This window comes from Lontra canadensis, unplaced genomic scaffold, assembly GCF_010015895.1.
Source record: "Lontra canadensis isolate GAN:19392208 unplaced genomic scaffold, GSC_riverotter_1.0 scaffold63, whole genome shotgun sequence".
Classification (NCBI taxonomy): domain Eukaryota; kingdom Metazoa; phylum Chordata; class Mammalia; order Carnivora; family Mustelidae; genus Lontra; species Lontra canadensis.
Window position 1 is genome coordinate 1,105,614 of NW_022631057.1, and position 19,894 is coordinate 1,125,507.

At 36.6% G+C, this 19,894-nt stretch overlaps 1 protein-coding gene across 4 annotated transcripts in view; it reads right to left on the reverse strand.

Moving 5' to 3' along the window:
* Positions 1-454: 454 nt before the first annotated feature.
* SYT14 (synaptotagmin 14) overlaps positions 455-19,894 on the reverse strand; it is a 185,409-nt gene continuing 165,969 nt past the window's right edge. For 3 of the 4 annotated variants that reach the window (XM_032878107.1, XM_032878109.1, XM_032878110.1), the window contains 3 exons: positions 4,865-5,054; positions 2,276-2,332; positions 455-1,035 (listed from right to left, as the gene is read on the reverse strand). In XM_032878107.1, the coding sequence (XP_032733998.1) occupies positions 722-1,035; positions 2,276-2,332; positions 4,865-5,054 (561 nt within the window). In that variant the 3' untranslated portion in view covers positions 455-721. The remainder of the gene's footprint in view (positions 1,036-2,275; positions 2,333-4,864; positions 5,055-19,894) is intronic. The other variant, XM_032878108.1, reaches the window with a different exon arrangement.

The following is a 19,894-nucleotide window of genomic DNA, read 5'->3' on the forward strand; positions in this document are numbered from 1 at the left end:
GTCCAGTGACTGGGTCTCTTTGGATCAGGCGAAAGCAGAGGCAAATGAAGAAATGAGCTTTGTTTAAAAAATAAATATTAAAAAAATTCCTTTATGAAAATGAACACTTGCTTGCACTTGAGATTGAGTGCCATTGAGAAGAACTGAGGCACAATGAAACTAAGTGCACAAAGGGAAAATATCTGAAATAAAACAATTTTCTATGTAATTGAAACCCTTTACCATTAGATGTGCCTCATGTACTTTTTCAGATTAAGAAACATTTCCAACACTAGGGATGAGCCAGTCAAAATATGTTTCCTGGTTAACATTTAGGGTAATCCTAAAAGTGCTGCGACTAAAAATTCTGATTTAAAGAAAAAAAAAAATCACAGTTTTTATTTTTTTTTTTTCCACGAAATTACTGACTCTTTTGCTAAAGTAAACTTAACTTCAAACCAAAAGCACGTTCAAACCAAAAGCACGTTCTTAAAGCTCTGGAGGACTGTTAACAATGATGATGCAAGTGTCTCATTTCCCCAAGAAGCTCTACCAGAGACACATCGTTTCTTCATTGATGTCAGTGTTAGATGCTCTTTCCACAGACCTTAAAGCATTCGGGTAGAATGGTGAGGATGACGCTTCAGAGAACAGCTCTTCTAATGGTGACTAGGTAAAAATAGCAATGCTGCAATCAGAGATAATGCTGCCTCGGATTGTAATTGCTCAGTTATCCTATTCATCATGACTCTAGTAACGCATGCCATCTACACACTTGCTGTCCTTTCGACTCTTTCATTTCAGTCCAGTGATTGAGCTCCTCTTCTCCAGAGCTGTTGAGACCTAAAGAAATCCAGCCTATCATCTCTTTCCTTTTCATGCTGCGTTTGTTATACACAGACAGTATGAGTGTCACATCAGAAAGTTGAAATAGGGCCACTTGAAAAACAAAAGTTTCCTTGTATACTGGATTAGGCTGCCCTCTGCGGATGGAAGTCTTGCATTTGGACATCTCTTGACCCATGGAATTCAGGAGAGTTAATTTGACATACGTATCTACAGGAAAAAAAGAACAACATACCACAGATATCATTTGAAACAAACTCAAAACGCCTTTCTTGTGACATCTGCTGAGAACACTGAGTCTTTATAAGGATATGGTGTATACCATGTTTAATGGAAATTCAATGAATTCCATTTTGATGTAGATGCTTATAAAATGTGACAAGGACAGAGAATGCAAATCTTTTGTGGGTCATAACATCTCAACCTCACTATTTCTATGTCATAGTTACAATTTAAAGGTATACCTCATAATCCTTCCTCCACACCCTCCCACCCCCAATCCTTGACCTCCCACTACCACCCCTGCCCAACCCCATCCCCAATTAGCTTCACTAAGCAGGACATCATAGCATTAATAAACACTTAGCAAGCTCAATTAGCCACAACACTGTAAAGCATTCCACTGTGTTTTCAGAGAAAAAGAATAAACAAACAAATAGAAATGAAGGCAAATGGTAAAGAGGAAAAGAAGACAAGAATGCAAAGATGACATCAAAACAGCTTAGGATGAAATGTCAAAAAAATCTCTGCATGGATGTGGTTTTTAAATATATTTTAAAAACATTTGAAAGGGCCAAAATGAAGCCAAATGCATTAAGGGCTCAAAGTTTAGCAAATCAAGTAAAACTTTCTCCTGGTTTCATGCAAGAATACATTTAATGTGCTTTTTGGATCGTTAAAATAAATACTACAGGATTCTTTTTTGGCAGAATTTAATGTGAAATTTAAAGTATGGTATTCTTAACTGTTTTCATGAATTACAAAAAAAATTGATGTGATGTTTAGTGTACAAAGTGAAACATAACAGTTCATTGCCTGATTATTTTGGAGATAAACCCTCTCTTCAAACATCTGTGTTTTCAGGTTCTTTAGACTCATGCAAATGATCTTCAGCATGGTGATCCATCATGTGTACTTCATATTAAAATTTCAATTAATTTTAATGAAAATCGCAATATTTCTTATGAAATATCTATTGTCTGAATCAAAATACAGTACATGAAAAATAAAACCTTTAATTTAAAAAGTTTTGCTTATTTTTACATACTCTGAATACCATCATCCATAATCAGAGATAAATTCTAAGTTAGTTTTATTTAAAGTACCACAGATAATAAATGTGCATTTTTTTGGAAACCAACATGGTGGACAGCTTCACTGCTGGCAAGTTTTAGGGTATTTTGTTTTTGCATGAAAAGACAACATCCAATTAGCCTCTACAGGAACTCACCTCGGATTATATAAACCTGTCCACCTATCAAGTGTTTTAGACAACAGAACAGTCCATCTGACAACAGGGGGTGGAAAGCAGTAAAAGAAATAATGACCAGATGTCAATTGTTGGGTGAAAGAGGGTCAAAGGTTAGAATTAAAGAGGAAACACTGTTCACTGGAGTTGGAAGAACACAAAACTTTAGCATTTTAATTCAGGTAGAGGGGTTGAACAAAAGGGTTGTTGGGTAAATTTCATGGAATGCGAATTTTTAAGGTCATTGTGTAATCTTAAACAAAAATTACACTCTTTTAAAGGGGGAACATCTTTATAATGATATCCTCTTGGTCTAAAGCACATTGAACATAGAATCATGCAAATTATTAGACTATATAAAAGACTGAATAAAAGTCATTATAGAACTACTATTATGCTAAGTTTTGAAGTCTATCCATGCAATATTAAATATTTCAAATGCTTCTATTGCTTTCAATGTAATATAAATAATTAAGTTAAACAAAATAAAATAGGACTATCAAAATTTTTGCTCTTGAATGTTCCCATGGTTTCTTTGGATTTTTCAGTTGATAACACAGTTCAAAGCCTAGAATTAGGCATCTATGAAGGGTCACAATCTTATATAACATATACAGTATAAGACAGACTGATAAAACTGTATTCTATTTTACTTTATAAATATTCCACTTCATACAATTAATTTTAATGTTAACTTATATTTACCTACTAGCTGCCTCCCAGCGAACACCATTAATCACCCTGATACTGAAGATCTGATTCTAAAATAATGGTAATTTCTCCAACTTGCTCTTTAACCTGAAAACACCTACGCTAAGCTGCGAATGCTAATCTCTCAACCCGTTTATTATCCACCCTGCCTCCACCCCCTCTCTTCATTTTAGTTCCAGTTTCTCTGTTTCTGTCAGAGTGGTTACCAGCAAGGACAGAAAGGCAAGCATATCATTCCATTCTGCTAGCTTTTAGCATCTCAAGTTAAATATTTGTTCAAAAATTAAACTGTTAGCTAAAGCAGGAATGGCAAGCTGAGAGCTGCTGGCAGGATGTGACCCCACATGATATTTTGTTTATCCGTTACAGTGTTCAGAAGTTTCGAATCTGAGTGTCTTGAGGCAGGGTATGCATGCCTGCATTTGTCACTGCCTCATTCTCTTTATCTTTCACCTGCCAAGTCTGTTCATTTAAGTAACTTCCCAGACCATTTGAGTTTGCATTCTAAGTAGGTATCAATAAAGAGAACCAAGGTCCCACTTCCAAAGCTGTTTATTCTAGTAATTGCTTCTTTCCTCCCTCTGAATTCTTCCTTCTGAAAGGAGAAAGGGGACAATAATAATTCCATCCTTCTTTTATGCACCTTTGCCTGATTGGAGTCTCACAGTTACCCTGTGACAGACACAACCTCAACTTTACATACGAGGAAACAGACTCAGGGGAGTTCAGTTACTCATCGAAGGGTAGAAAAATACACATAATTCTGGCCTTCTGATTTTTAATTCAGGAATAGATACATTTCATAATACCTGTAAGAAGCCAGATTTCCATTATTACTTAGGGAAAACCAAATATATTTTTGTGACTTTTCACTTGAATTAAAAAGACAATGTGGAGGACATCTGGAGGTCAATGAATTAATTTAATTCAAGGGAGGAAAAAGTTTCCCCTCCAATAATTATTTGAGACTCGGAGTAAAATATTCTGTGAGAAATCTTTGAGCAAACTTAAGGTGGCCATTACTATTCAAGATTTCCTTTCAAATTTTGAGCTTAGGGCAGTAACAGCCTTAATTTCAAAGAAGTATAAAGAATCTATTACGTTCCCAACTTATTTCCACAGATATTGACAAACTGTTTTGGAGATCTACTGAGGGACAATCTCTGTGCACTCCCATAATTGCCTCTACCCTCAGGAGCAGGAAGAGGGATAAGGAGGGAGGAGTGACAGGGATATAGACCAGGGCACAGGTATGCCATCTTGCTTTCTTCTCCTCGCACCTAGGGGAAATATCAAACTATTCCTTATTTTGTTTGTCCTGGTAAAGGCAAAGCCAAGCCATTTAAGAAAAGACTCTGCTGGCAGTACTAATTTATAATATTAAAGGAGAAAAAATGTGAAGAAACAGTTTCTTCTTAAATTCTTAACGGAGAAAAGAGAAAAACTACAGAATTACTGCATTAGTTCATAGTACTGCATGCAGACTGAAAACACCACATCATTCTTCTGTTGATACCAATAGCTCTACATATTCCTGACCATATCTGTGGAAAAGGACTAACTTTAAAAAATCCTGTAACTTTTTCTACCATTAGAAGATAATGGCTATGATAGGGATAATTTATTCGGCAGATACTATGAAAAATTAAAAGTCTTGTCACCTTACAATTAATACTTTGAATTTCAAATTTTTCTACTTCCCAAATGACTGGAAATAGAAAACATGAAACAGATTAGCTGATGATTATACCATTTCATTTTGATCGGTTCAGACTAAATGATAGGATTGAGGCCCCTAACGCTGAGAGTCCCATAAGTGCAGAAAACATAAGCATTAAAAAAAATTTTTTTTTCACTCACTGGGTGGTCTGTTTGCTGCCAAATTTTTGAAGTGGCTGCCTTTTATCACTTCAGCTGATAGTCTTCCAGTGGTGGCATTATAAAGCAGACCAATGAGAATTTCTGGAACGGAGCCATGTTCAAGAGACTGACATGAGGATGTACTTTCACTACAGGACATTTCTGACACACTCATTTGAGAATCACAGCCCTGCAATCAAGAATGAAGTCTTTATAGTATTTTATAAAAGTGATATATTAAGAGATACATTGTTAATGCTGTGTTATTGGAATTAGGTAAATCACAGTAAAGACAATAGCTGCAGGCAAAATTTCCAAAGGGCTAAATTAGATATGTTGTTCTTAGTGTATTTTAGTCCCTGGATCTCTTTTCATTATACAGCAGTCAAAGAAATAATAGGATATGAGAAGATTTCATAAATCCCTACACATTTGTATATGAATCAGAGAGGATAAATTTCTTAAACTCATAGGTGTTAATGAGCTATTTTTGGAATGTGGAAAATTGTTGTTTAAAGACTTAATAACCTTTAAAGACTGACATGGACTCAGACTCAATTACAATAAGTGTAAATATCTTCACTGTGCTTTTAATGATGAAGATTGGTAAACTCTGATTAAATAAACAAAACTCTCTGTTATTTATAAGTCAGGTGTAGAACACTGAGAAACAGAAAGTTGAAAAGGATGGGATATTATTTATCATGCAAATAATAACCAAAAGAAAATTGTAGCTACAATAATACCAGTCAAGTTTAGCTTTAAGGCAATAACCATTACTAGAGACGAAGAGGTAAACTCAGTTTGAACTTTCAATTTACCAGGAGGATAAAATACCTCCGAATTTCCATGTATTTAGTAACATGGACTCAAAATATAGAAAGCAGAAATTGCCAGAACCAGAAAGAGAAACAGGCAAATCTACAACCATTAGTTGACTAATGGGGGGATGACTTTAGCATACTTTCTTTCTGTAACAGACCAGACAAATAAATACAGTAAATATGTAGAAGATTCGAATATCACAATAAGCAAAACTGACCTAATGGTAATATGTAGAGCACCATACCCCACAACTATGAAATACACATCTTCTCAAGCACCCAGTGGTATTTCATAAAACTATTCACAAAAATAAAGCAAATAGCAAAGATTTTCAAATGGCAGAAATCATTCAGAATAGGTAATCAGCTAGAAATAAAAACTAGCTTCTAATAAAGAAAACAATCCCTATATATTTGGAAATACTCATGGTAACTAAATGATAATGAAAACAAACTATCTGAAAAGAGTATTAAAAATAGATAAATGTTAGAGAGTCCAATTTAAGAAGAGAAGAGAAGGCATGAGTAACAAATATCAGGAATGAAAAAGGAGACATCACTACGTATGCTATAGACCACAAAAACATAAAAGGATAGTAAAAACAACTTTCTTCCAACACATTTGAAATTCTGATGAAATGGACAGATTCCTAGAAAACTGCAACTAGCGAAGATGCACACAAGAAGAAATAGAATATCTGAACAGGGTTATTGAAGAGATTTAATTCATAATTAAAAACCTTTCCAAAACAAACAAAATATAAAACCCAAAAGCTTCAGCTAGAGGGCTTCACTGGTGAATTCTAACCCCCTGCGCCACCCAGGCACCCCTTCACTAGTGAATTCTAATGAATACTGCTAGTTTTACGAACACTCTTCCAGATAGTAGGGAAAGAGGAAACACTCTCCAGTGTACTTTAAAAATATAGCCAAAGCCTGACGACATTATAAAAAAAATTACAGAATTTTCTTATTCATGAGCTTCGATTTAAAACCCTAAATTAAATGATTGGCAAACCAAATCTAGCAATGTGTAACATCATACTTAAAAGAAATTTTTTTGAATGTTTCCCCTTTGAAATTGGGGATGTGACCAATGGTGCCAACTATTACTACTTCTAATCAATACCGCAGTGGCAATTCCAGCTAGTGAAAGTCCTAGCCTTACTAAATGCAATGCAATGCAATGCAATGCAATGCAATGCAATGCAATGCAATAAAATAAAATAAAATATATAATGATTTGGAAGGGAAGGGATAAAACTGTACTTATGTGTAGGTTATGTAATTAGGTACAAAAGAAATCTAAACAAGTCCTCAGATGAATTACAATTGCATACAAAGGTAAAACTTTTAAGTCCATACATTGCTATACATCAGCAATAAATCTGAAAATAAAATTTATTCAAAAACAGCATTTAGGGGTGTCTGGCTGGCTTAGTTGATAGAGTGTATGATTCCAGGTCTCAGGGTCATGAGTTCAAGCCCTGTGCTGGGTGTGGAGCCAACTTAAAATAAAAACTGAAAAAAAAAATAGCATTTATTAGAGCATAAGATATCAAATATCTAGGAATAAATGTACAAATGATACCTGAGGTCTCTACATAGAAAACTATGAATAGGGGTAAACTGAGAATTGCTACATAGATATACTATGGTAATGTATCAGAAAGCCCAATTTTGTAACATTCTCTCCAAACTGGTCCAAGGATTAAATGCAGTAACAGTCGAAATCTCAAAGGGTTTCTCTGTGGAGCCTGACAGGCTAATCCCGAAGTGCTCGCGGTCTATACATACAACGCAGTACTATTCAGCCTTAAAAAAGAAGGAAATCCTGCCATATGTGACAACATGGTTGAACCTGGAGGACGTGATGCTGAGTGAAATAAGCCAGGCACAGACAAATACTGCATGATTTCACTTATATGAGATGTCTAAAATAGCCACGCTCCCAGAAGCAGAGAGCAGAATGTTGGCTGCCAAAGGGTGGGGGTAGGGGAAAATGGGGAGTTGCTGTTCAAGGAGTATATGGTTACAGTTATATAAGATGAATAAGTTCTAGAGATCTGCTGTACAGTGTGTGCCTGTAATTAATAATATTGTATTTTACACTTAGACATTTGTTAAAGAATAGATATCATGTTCAATGTTCTTATCACAATAAAATAAAATGAAATTTAAAAAAAACCACAATAGAATGCCCTGTTCTACTTAGTATCAAAATTTATCACAAAGTTACATTATTTAAGACAATGTGACAGAAACAACGTAAAATACACTAACAGAAGAGAAAGTCCACAAATTAACCTAGGTGTAACAGACACTTAATTTACAACAAGGGTGGAACCACAAAGCAGTGGGGAAAGGATCATCTTTTTAATGAATAATGGTAAGACAATTGGTTGTCCATCCAGAAATAAATGAAAATCAATCCCTTACCTCAAAACATACCAAAAGTCAATTCTGAATTTAAATATAAAAAGCAAAATGATAAATTCATAGGTTAACACTGGGAATTATATTCATGATCTTAGGGTAGGGAAAGACTTCCTAAAAGGGACAGAAAAGTATTAATCATAAAGGAAACCTTGGTGGGGCACCAGGGTGACTCACTGGGTTAAAGCCTCTGCCTTCGGCTCAGGTCATGATCCCAGCGTCCTGGGATCAAGCCCTACATCGGGCTCTCTCTTCAGCGGGAAGCCTGCTTCCCCCTTTCTCTCTGCCTGCCTCTCTGTCTACTTGTGATCTCTGTCTGTCAAATAAATAAATAAAATCTTAAAAAGAAAAGAAAAGCTTGGTGAATCTGAAAACATTAAACTTAAGAATTTCTGAGATTCAGCAGAATCTTTAGGATGGTGAAAAGGCAAACAACTGGGTGTGAGAGAGGCCTACAACACATATACTGCAATCAGCTCAAATCCAGAATATGTAAAGAACACTTAGAAATCAAATAAGAAAAAGACAACACAATATAAAAAATGCCAGACACTTGAACCAGCAACTTTACAGAATATCCAATAAATATATGAAATGTTGTTCAAGTTTATTAGTAATGAGGGAAATGGAAATGCAGGTATGTAGGGTATCCTTACACAACAGACAGGCTGAAACAATCATGTGGCTAGGACACAGAGCAATGGGAACGTGCATGGGCCCTCTGGTGGTAAAGCAATATGGTTTTTAAAAATGTTAAAAATGTTAAAAAAACACACATACCTTATGACCAGTATATACCTATCAGAAATATGTGCAATGTTTATCAAAAGACATACAAAAGAATGTCCATAGCAGCTTTGTTCCCAAGAGCCCCAAGAGCAGAATGGGTAAATAATTTTGGGTGAGATCATATAATACAGCAGTGATACTATACACACTCCACAGCAATGAAAACTAATTAGAACTACATTTACAGACATGACTTGAGCGAAAAATGTTGAACCTAAAATGACACTCGGCTGTATTAACTCCATTTATGTCAATTTCAAAGAAAGCAACCACAGAAAAACCCAAAGCTAAAACCCAAAGACTAGAGAGAACTAAACCACAGTATTTCAAATGCATGAATAGGTGGTAAAACTGTAAATCAAGCAAGAAAGGGGTCGATGTAAAAGTCAAAATTGTGGTTAACTCTAGGGGTGGGGAGAGAAGGTACAGTGACTGGGAAGGGCATGATGGGGGTGTCTGGGGGTATTGGTAACATTTTATTTCTTGACCTGGATTGTGGTTACATGGGTTGTACTTTTTTTGTTTTTCATACTTTTTTTTTTTAATATTTTATTTATTTATTTGAGAGAGCAGGCACAAGCAGGGGAAGTGACCTAGGGAGAGGGAGAAGCAGACGGCCTGCTGAGCTGGGAGCCAGATGTGAGATTTGATCCCAGGACCCCAGGATTATGACCTGCAGATGCTTAACAAACAGCCACCCAGGTGCCCCTGTTTTGCATACTTTTCTAATGTGTGTTGGATCTCAAAAGATAAAAGGCTTACTGAAGTGATTACCTAATACTAGGATACAATATATGCACAAATTAATGTATGGTGATAAAAAGAAATATTTAGAACTTTCTCTGGAGATTCCTAAGGGAATTATCTCCACAAGTTTAAAAAAAAAGATGACACTATCTTCTATAATGCATTTTTAGATTTAAAACATTTTAGATGTAGATTTTTCAATTTAAAAAAAGTCTAAAAATGTTTTCTACAAATCTTTGCATTTACGGTTGGCTTTGGATTAAGGATAATTAATGTATACCTGGGAACAGAATTAACCCGCTGGACTAGTATTCAGAGAGATAAAATCTCGTATTTTCAGATCTAATTCTAAATCACAGAGGAGAAAGCCAAAAGGAATATACATCTTATATTCCTAAATCATGGGTACACAAAACACATAGTTTGGTATGTTTTCATGACAGTTGGAGGAGAAAACATAATTTTAGTAAGTTTCAATTAGGATATATCATCACTTATGAAAATAGTGTCAAAAACATGCTCAGGCACATTTGGTGCATTTGCTACATTAGGCTATTATACTAGCAGCATCTGTTAGGATATTGTGGAATACATTTTTCATAATATAGTATTTTTCACATTAACCTACTATCAGATAATAACACGGGAATCTAATATTTTCTTATTGACACAGAGGTCATATTGCCAGTTTTGAGCCACAAAGCGATGTACCAAGAAAGTCCTGGGAAAGACCTTTCTTGCTTCTGAGGAAAACAGCCAACTTATGTCCTCACTTCACTGCTGCAAAAAATGTCCTTGTCTCTGAGCCCAACAAAAAAGCAAGAGTGATACAATCCTTGATGATCACATTCTATTTCAGGAAGCCCTGATGAAATATAGTAATGTTTAAGAGAAAAACAAAACACAAAAACCACGAAATACGAAAACACTATTGTCTAAAGGAGTTTATTGTGAATTTCTCTGGCCCCTTAGAAAAGGTGCCCAGCTCTTGTCCTTCCCACAGCACTGGTGTAACGCCCCTCCGAGGCTGGCATGGGTGTGGCATTCCAAGGAGATAGGAGAGCACAACAGAAACAGTGTGGAATAACTATAGAAATAGATTAACGGCAGGAAAGGCAAATTAAATACAGATCCTAGATACCCCAGTGGCGTCTTTCCTCTGACTGTTCCTCAGGGCATGCTGATCCATTCCGTGTATACTCAGGAATGTCTCCTCTCTCTGCAGAACCCATCATTAATTTGTAACTGGGGCTCGCCTAGGTTGCAGTAACTGCAGGTGATTAACCCAAAGTCAAACAAATCCCAATCATAATTAGGTCTACTTAAAGGAATAGTCCCACAGGCTTCCCAAAGTAAAAGTGTATCTTCTTTCCATCTAACATAGTCTTTTTTTTCTTTTTTCTTTTTAATATTTCCTCTCCTCCCTCCTGAGTCCTCTGCCCTAGGATGGAGGATTATAAGCAATTCTGTGAAAGTAGAAAGAAGTCTATTGAATTTTTCAGAGAAATGAGTAAACTCTATATAATGTTTACCATAAGCAGACTTTGTGGTTATGACACCCACTCCATGTCCTTAATTGTACTAATAGGTTAAAATTTGGTGGTGGGAACTTGCAAATAGAGAGGAAAAAACCTGTAAGATTAAAAATATGACATAATTCCTATTAAGGAAATAGGGCTTTTTATTAATACTAAATTGATTCTACCTTACTTGTAACCACTTAGAGTCAGTATTTTTAAGGTGGAACTGCTGAGCTGTGCAATGATAATTACTATAAATTTGAATAGTTTGTTGAATTTATTTTCACCGTGGCTGGAAGATATTCTCTGGTTTTTAATGTAATTTACACATGAAATGCTTTTTACACTTTCCTGGAAAAGGACGACGAGGACACAGAGGGTGCTGCAGTGTGACAAGAGGGAGGTCACCTGCTGCGGTGTTGGAACTGCCACAATGGTGTCATCACCTCCTTTCCTCGGGGCCCCTTCCCAGCCCCAAGGTCTCAATTGCTACCAGCTAGGGAAGGAAGAGATAACCAGAGACCATTTCAGGGAAGAGAAAGCAAGAACAGCATAACTGCTCCAAATCGTGCCCCACTCCGACCCCAGTCCAGGGTGAAGGAGAAGCATTCTGTGTCTGAGTAGGGGTAGAGCTACTGAGTGACCCCAAAGGATAACTAATAAGGGAGCTGGGGATGGGTGGAGAGCTTACATTTCAAGTAGTGTTGGAAGCGGGATCCTTTCCGTTGCCTGTGCCAGAACCTCCGGCTTTCACTAGCTTAAGCAGCTGAAGGGAGTGCACTGGCTTCTGTAACCAACAGCGAGTAAGGAGGAGCCTCAGGGACTCACCGACCCACATCTTAACCCAGGTCTCTAGAAATGAGTTTTCCTTGTCCATTTTGCAGGAGTGTTTCCCAAATTTGGCTTTATTCACAGGTAGACTCTTCCCTCCTAGTTGCCAGATTGTTTTTAGGAGTTCTGAGTGCCGTAGGAAAGAGGGAGACAGCATGCTGACCCCTTCAAGCAAAACTCCAGAATTTATGAGTTAGGACCCATGAGATTTAATTCTGGGGCTTTGGGATAAAGTCACCTCATCAGAAGCACAGGGGCAGCTTGGTCTCCCAAGCAAAATCTGGAAACTGTGGCTACCAGGGGAAGGTATGGATGCTAGGTCGCGTGGCCCTCTGTGAGGACAACCACTGATGTTACTGAGGGGCTGCTTGTGGGGCTGCCCTTGTGCTGTGACTACTTCCCTCATGGTCTTTGCCGGGTTGGCTCTGCAGCCATCAGCCTCGCAAGAGCCAGGGAGGAGGGAAAGACAGCTCAGTGGAAGGGATGGTTAGTCCGCTCCAGGAGCACAGCTCTGCCATTCACGTTGGGTAATGGAGAGTGAAAGAAAAAGTAGTAAACTCTCGCTTTCTCTTTCACAAAGTTTTTTTGATATTAACACTGAAAACTTACTGCACTGATAAGCTTAAGATATAAGGAAAAATTAATTATAAAACAAATAGAAACAAAATATTTTATATTATCAATATTGCACTACAATATCATGTAGAAATGGTCACACAAAACAGCTTCGATTAAGATGTTCCTATATATAGGTATATACATGTATGCACATAAATGAATGTTATTTTTCTTGCTGTGTTCAATAAGAACATATTTAATTTGAGATTCCTGTATATACGTTTGTAAGACTGGCTTATGAAGTTCACAGATTTTTCTCATGCTCTCTAGTAACTCCTATGCCATATACACTACTTCAAGGGGTGCAAAGGAAAAGTACTCAGCTTCTCTTTGAGACTTGTATAATTTTGACACCAACTAGACAAGAAGAACGTAAGAAAATTATAAGCCAATCTCACTTATAAACATATATGCAGAAATCTCAAATTAGACATTGTTAAGTTGAATTCAACAAAAATATATATACTTATGCACATATACATATGTAATCATATACATATATACATACACATATATGTTTTTCATCAAATAGGCATTATTCTGGGAGAGTTATTTGTGCATTGGAGTTGGGTAAAACTTGCCTCTGAAGTTCAACCATCTTTTTTTTCTTTTTTTTTTTTAATGAGAATCTTTCTGACTACTGATTGAATTTCTTAATGATATTAAGTCTTTTCATGTTTTCTATGATCCCTAAATCACTTCTTAGGAATTTGCATTTTTCAAGAAAATTGCTCATTCCAAAAAGTTTTCAAATTTGTTTTCCTAGAGTTATTCTCCTTATGATTTTAAAATTTCCACAAGGGGCACCTGAGTGGCTCAGTCAGTTAAGTGCCTAATTCTTGATTGAGAAGGAAGGAAATAATAAAGATTAGAGCAGATATAAATGATAAAGAAACAATAGGGCTGCCTGGGTGGCTCAGTCAGTTAAGCAGCTGCCTTCAGCTCAGGTCATGATCCCAACCAAGGTCTTGGGATCGAGCCCCGCATTGGGCTCCCTGCTCAGTGAGGAGTCTGCTTCTCCCTCTCCCTGCCACTGCTCTGCCTACTTGTGCTCTCTAAGGAAAAAAAAGAAAGAAAGAAAGAAAAAAAAAAGAACAAAAAAGAAACAAAAGAGAAAAAAAAAAGAAACAATAGAACAGATCTTTGAAACCAGGAGCTGGTTCTTTAAAAAAAAATGAATAAAATTGATAAACCTCTAGCCAGACTTATCAAGAAGAAAAGAAAAGGACCCAAATAAACAAAATCACAAACAACAGAGGAGAAATAACATCCAAAACCACAGAAATAGAATTATGAGAATATTATGAAAAACTATATGCCAACAAATTTGATAACCTAGAAGAAACAGATAAATTCCTAGAAACATATAGAAAACTTGAAGAGACTGATAACGAGCAAAGGAATGAATCAGTAATCAAAAACTCCAATAAACAAAAGTCCAGGACCAGATGGCCTCGCAGGCAAATTCTACCAAACATTTAAAGGAGAGTTAATACCCATTTTTCTCAAACTATTCTAAAACAACAGAAAAGGAAGGAAAACTTCCAAATTAATTCTATAAGGACAGCACCACCCTGATACCAAAAGCAGATAAAGACACTACTAAAAAAGACAGTGACAGGCCAATATCCCTGATGAACACAGAAGCAAAAATTCTCGAGAAAGATGGGATCAGGAGGGAGACAAACAGTAAGAGACTCTTAATCTCACAAAACAAACTGAGGGTTGGTGGAGGGTAGGGGGTAGGGATAGGGTGGCTGGGTTAGGGAGGAGGGAGACAAACAGTAAGAGACTCTTAATCTCACAAAACAAACTGAGGGTTGGTGGAGGGTAGGGGGTAGGGATAGGGTGGCTGGGTTAGGGACATCGGGGAGGCTATGTGCTAACAGTGAGTGCGTTAAATGTGTAAGCCTGCTGATTCACAGACCTGTACCTCTGGGGCAAATAATACATTATATGTTAATAAAAATAATTAAAAAAAAGAAAATATTAGCAAACTGAATCCAACAATACATTAAAAAATTTATTCACCATGATCAAGTGGGATTTATTCCTGGGTTGCAAGAGTGGTTCAATATTTGCAAATGAATCAACATGATACATCAAATAAATAAGAGAAAGGATAAGAACTATATGATCATTTCAATATACTCAGAAAAAGCACTTGACAAAATACAACATCCATTCATGATAAAAAACCCTCAGCAAAGGAGCTTTTCAGGGAGGTACCTCAATATAATAAAGGCCACCTATGAAAAACCCACAGCTAATATCACCCTCAATGGGGAAAAAGAGCTTTTCCTGTCTGGTCAGAAACAGGACAGGATGTCCATTCTCACTACTTTTATTCAACATAGTACTGGAAGTCCTACCCATTGCAATCAGACAACAAAAAGAAATAAAAGGCACTTAATCAGTAAGGAAGAAATAAAACTCACTACTTGCAGATGACTTGATACCATATATTGAAAACCTTAAAGACTTCACCAAAAAACTGCTAGAACTGATAAACAAATTCAGTAAAGTTGCAGGATACAAAATCAATGTACAGAAATCTGTTACATTTCTATACACCAATAATGAAGCAGCAGAAAAAGAAATTAAGGAATCAATCCCATTTATTATTGCTCCAAAAACAGTAAGATACCTAGGAATAAACCTAACCAAAGGTGTATTCTGTACTCTGAAAACTATAAAACACTGATGAAAGAAATTGAAGATGACACAGAGAAATGGAAAGACATGCTCATGGACTGGAGTAACAAATATTGTTAAAATGTCTACACTACCAAAAGCAACGTACATATTTAACCCAAATCTTTTTTAAAAATTTCTTATTTTTAAAACATTTTTGTTTTTTAAATTCCTTTTCAGTGTTCCAGAATTCATTGTTTATGCATCACACCCAGTGCTCCATGCAATACGTGCCCTCCATAATACCCACCACCAGGCTCACCCAACCTCCCACCCCCTCCCCTCCAAAACCCTCAGATTGTTTTTCAGAGTCCACAGTGTCTCATGACTCGTCTCCCCCTCCAATTTCCCCCAAGTCCCTTCTCCTCTCCATCTCCCCATGTCCTCTGTGTCATTCCTTATGCTCCACAAATAAGCAAAACCATATGATAATTGACTCTCTCTGCTTGACTTATTTCACTCAGCATAATCTCTTCCAGTCCCGTCCATGTTGCTACAAAAGTTGGGTATTTATCCTTTCTGATGGAGGCATAATACTCCGTAGTGTATATGGACCACATCTTCCTTATCCATTCATCCGTTGAAGGGCATCTTGGTTCTTTCCAGTTTGGTGACTGTGGCCATTGCTGCTATGAACACTGGGGTACAGATGGCCCTTCTTTTCACTACATCTGTATCTTTGGGGTAAATACCCAATAGCGCAATTGCAGGGTCACAGGGAAGCTCTATTTTTAATTTCTTAAGGAATCTCCACACTGTTTTCCAAAGTGGCTGCACCAACTTGCATTCCCACCAACAGTGTAAGAGGGTTCCCCTTTCTCCACATCCTCTCCAACACATGTTGTTTACTGTCTTATTTAACCCAATTCTTATCAAAATACCAAAAGCAATTTTCACAGAACTAGAACCAACAATCTTAAAATTTGTATGGACCCACAAAAAACCCAGAATAGCCAAAGCAACCTTGAAGAAAAGAAAAAGCTGGATGCATAACATTTCCAGACTTTAAGTGATATTACAAAGCTGTAGTAATCAAAATAGTATGGTACTGGCACAAAAACAGACACATAGATCAACAGAACAGAATAGAAAACCCAGAAACGAACCCACAATGATATATGGTCAATTAATCTATGATAAAACAGAAAAGAATATCCAATGGGAAAAAGAATGTCTCTTCAGCAAATGGTGTCAGGAAACTGGACAGCAACATGCAAAAGAATGAAACCGGACCAATTTCTAACACCATACAAAAAATAAGTTCAAAATGGATGAGAAAAAAAATGGATGAAAGATCTAAATGTGAAGCCATCAAAATCCTAGAAGAGAACACAGGCAGCAACTGCTTTCTAGGCAGGTTTCCTGAGACAAGGGAAACAAAATAAAAAATAAATTACTAGGACTTCATTAAAATAAAAGCTTCTGCACAGCAAAGGAAACAATTGACAAAACTAAAAAAGGCAACCTGTGGAATGGGAGAAGATATTTGTAAATGATGTATATGATAAAGGGTTAGTATCCAAAACATATTTAAAAAACTTACAAAAACCAACACCAAAAATCCCAAATAAAAAACTTCAATTAAAAATAGGCAGAAGACATGAACAGACATTATTCCAAAGAGGACACATAGATGGCCAACAGATACATGAAAAGATGCTCATCATCAGGGAACTGCAAATCAACACTACAATGAGATACCATCTCACACCTGTCAGAATGGCTAAAATCAACAACACAAGAAATAACAAGTGTTGGCGATGATGTGGAGAAAGGAGAACCCTCTTGCACTGTTGGTGGGAATGCAAACAGGTGCAGCCACTTTGGAAAACAGTATGGAAGTGCCTCAAAAAGTTAAAAATAGAACTACCCTATGATCCAGCATTTGCACTACTATGTATTTAACAAACAAATACAGGAATTCTAATTCAAAAGGATATTGCATCCCTATGTTTATAACAGCATTATCTACAATAGCCAAGTTATGGAAACAGCCCAAGTGTCCATTGACTGATGAATGGATAAAGATGTCATGTATATGTACGTGTGTGTGTGCATGTGCGTTTGTGTGTGTGTAAAATGGATTTTACTCAGCCATAAAAAAGAATGAAATGTTGCCATCTGCAATGACATGGATAGAGGTAGAGAGTATTATGCTACGTGAAATAAGTCATTCAGAGAAAGACAAATATGTGATTTCACTCATGTGTGGAATGTTAGATACAAAACAAATGAGTAAAAGGGAAAAAGAGAGAGAGAGGCAAATAAAGAAACAGACTCTTAACTACAGAGAACAAACTGATGGTTACCAGAAGGGAGATGGGTGGGGGAATGGGCAGGTGATGGGGGTTCAGGGGGGCACTTGCTGTCATGAGCACTGGGTGTTGTATGGAAGTGTTGTATCACTATACTGTACACCTGAAAGTATTATTACACTGTATGTTTCTAATTGGAATTTCAATTAAAACTTTTTAAAAAATTACACTTATCCTTTCCCACTAGCATTCTTGATTCTGCTCATCCTGTTTCTTTTTTTCCCCCATAATACTCATAACCATCTCGTATACTGTATACTTTTATATTTATTTATTATGCTTATTGTCTCTCTCTTTCCTCCTCTCCCACAATTAATTAAGTTCCATGCAGGTCAAAATTTATTTCTGTTTTTCATTAATGTACACCAAATCACTAGAAGAGTATCTGGCAAAGTACATATGTGATAGATATATGTTGAATGAATTTCTACATTTCATTTCTAATTTCAGTGTGGTCAAAGAAGTTTATATGATATTGATTCTTTGATATTTGTGGAGACTTCCTTTGTGGCCTAGCATATGGTTGACATTTGTAACAGTTCTACATATGCTTACATTTATTAAGTAGAGGTCTCGTATATAAATCAGACTTGATAAGTATTACTCAAATCTGCCATATCCTTACTTGTATTTTCCTGCTTATCTATCTCTGCTTATTTCAATTTTCTAAGTGTTTAACAATCTCTTGGCTCACCATCAGTTCTTCCGTCTTATTTCTTCCCTTGAATTCAACGTTCAAAGTATATGCTTTAGCGATGATCCCAGCAATGATCTATGAGTGGCAAACTCTCTTGGCCTTTGCCTGAAAATATCTGGAGTTTGGCCTCTCCCCTAAGAGATAAGTTAGGTGGCAATTATATTCTAAGCTGATAGTTCATTTACCTCGGCACCTTAAAGTTACTATACCAGGGCCTTCTGGTCTTCAGCACTGTTGAGAAGCCTTCTGTTAGCTGAACTATTGTTCCCTTTCATTTTCTCTGTGGTTACATCCATCATTTTGTCTTGGGGTTTTGTCCTCTTACTGTAAATTTTATAGGTGTGCATTCATTTTGATAACCCTGTCTAGGCCATGTGTTTTCTCAATCTGATGATCCAAGTATTTCAAACACTGCCTCTCATTTTCTGTAGTCTCTCATTCTGCAGGTCTTTTAAAAAAATATATTTCACATTTTCATCCCACCCTCCATTTTCCTTACCCTCTTATTCATATTTTTCATTGATTCTATTTTTAATGACTCTATTTTTCATTCTGGAAGTTCCATATGGTCATTATTTAAATCTGCCTCCTTTTCCCATATTGTCTTATTCTTTCCTTGTGGTTTCTATTACTTCTTTTAGCTCTTTACTCATTTAAAGTACATGTATTTTATACTCTCTTTCACAGTGTTCTATTAGTTTATGTCCTAGAGATGCCAATATACCTACCTCCAGGGTCTATGGACTATCATTCATGGTGGATCATTTCTTTCCATTTATATTTTTTTAATGTGAGTTAATCTTCAGGGGGGATTTTTTTTTTTTTCTGTAGGAATTCTGTATCGCCTAGGTTTGGCTATCTAAACAAAACAGGACATCATTTAAGGAAAGAAGTAAAAAGTAATAGAGATAGCATATTGGCAGAAAACCAACAGTGCCTATAACACCATCAGACCTAATAGTTCTATTCTCATTTTAATGATTTTCAGAATCACTCATATTCATCTCACAATCCTGATTTATTTGTGACTGGACTTCAGGCTAGTTGCAAAAATAATTATATACAGCGTATACTGTTTTCTCCTCTTAAAGGAAACGCAGTATAAATGTTTATTGACTGCTTGTTCTGTTCAAGGCACTGTACTAGGAAAGAGATTAACTGATTTCAAGGCAGACTATAAAAAAATGCCTTGAGAGGCTTTATGGGAGAATATAGGTGGATACGATTAACTCGGGGAAATCAGAAACTATATTCCTGAGAAGAGACATTTGAAGTTGGCCCTGAAGGGATTTCAACAGGCATGAGGAATGGCATGTCAGACGGAGTGTGAGCTAAGGCCGGAATGCAGAGAACAGGTTTGGTAAATGTCAGTTGATCTGGTATGGCTGGCGTATGTCGGGAAAGGAGTAAAAATGTAGCTAGAAAGGAGGGCTGAGGCCAAATTTACTCACTGAGCACCATTTCTATCAGAGACTTGTCATACTGCACTGTAACCTTTGCTTTGTCTGTCTCTCCTGCCAGACTATAAGTCCCTTGAGGGCAGAACCTTTGTTTTATTC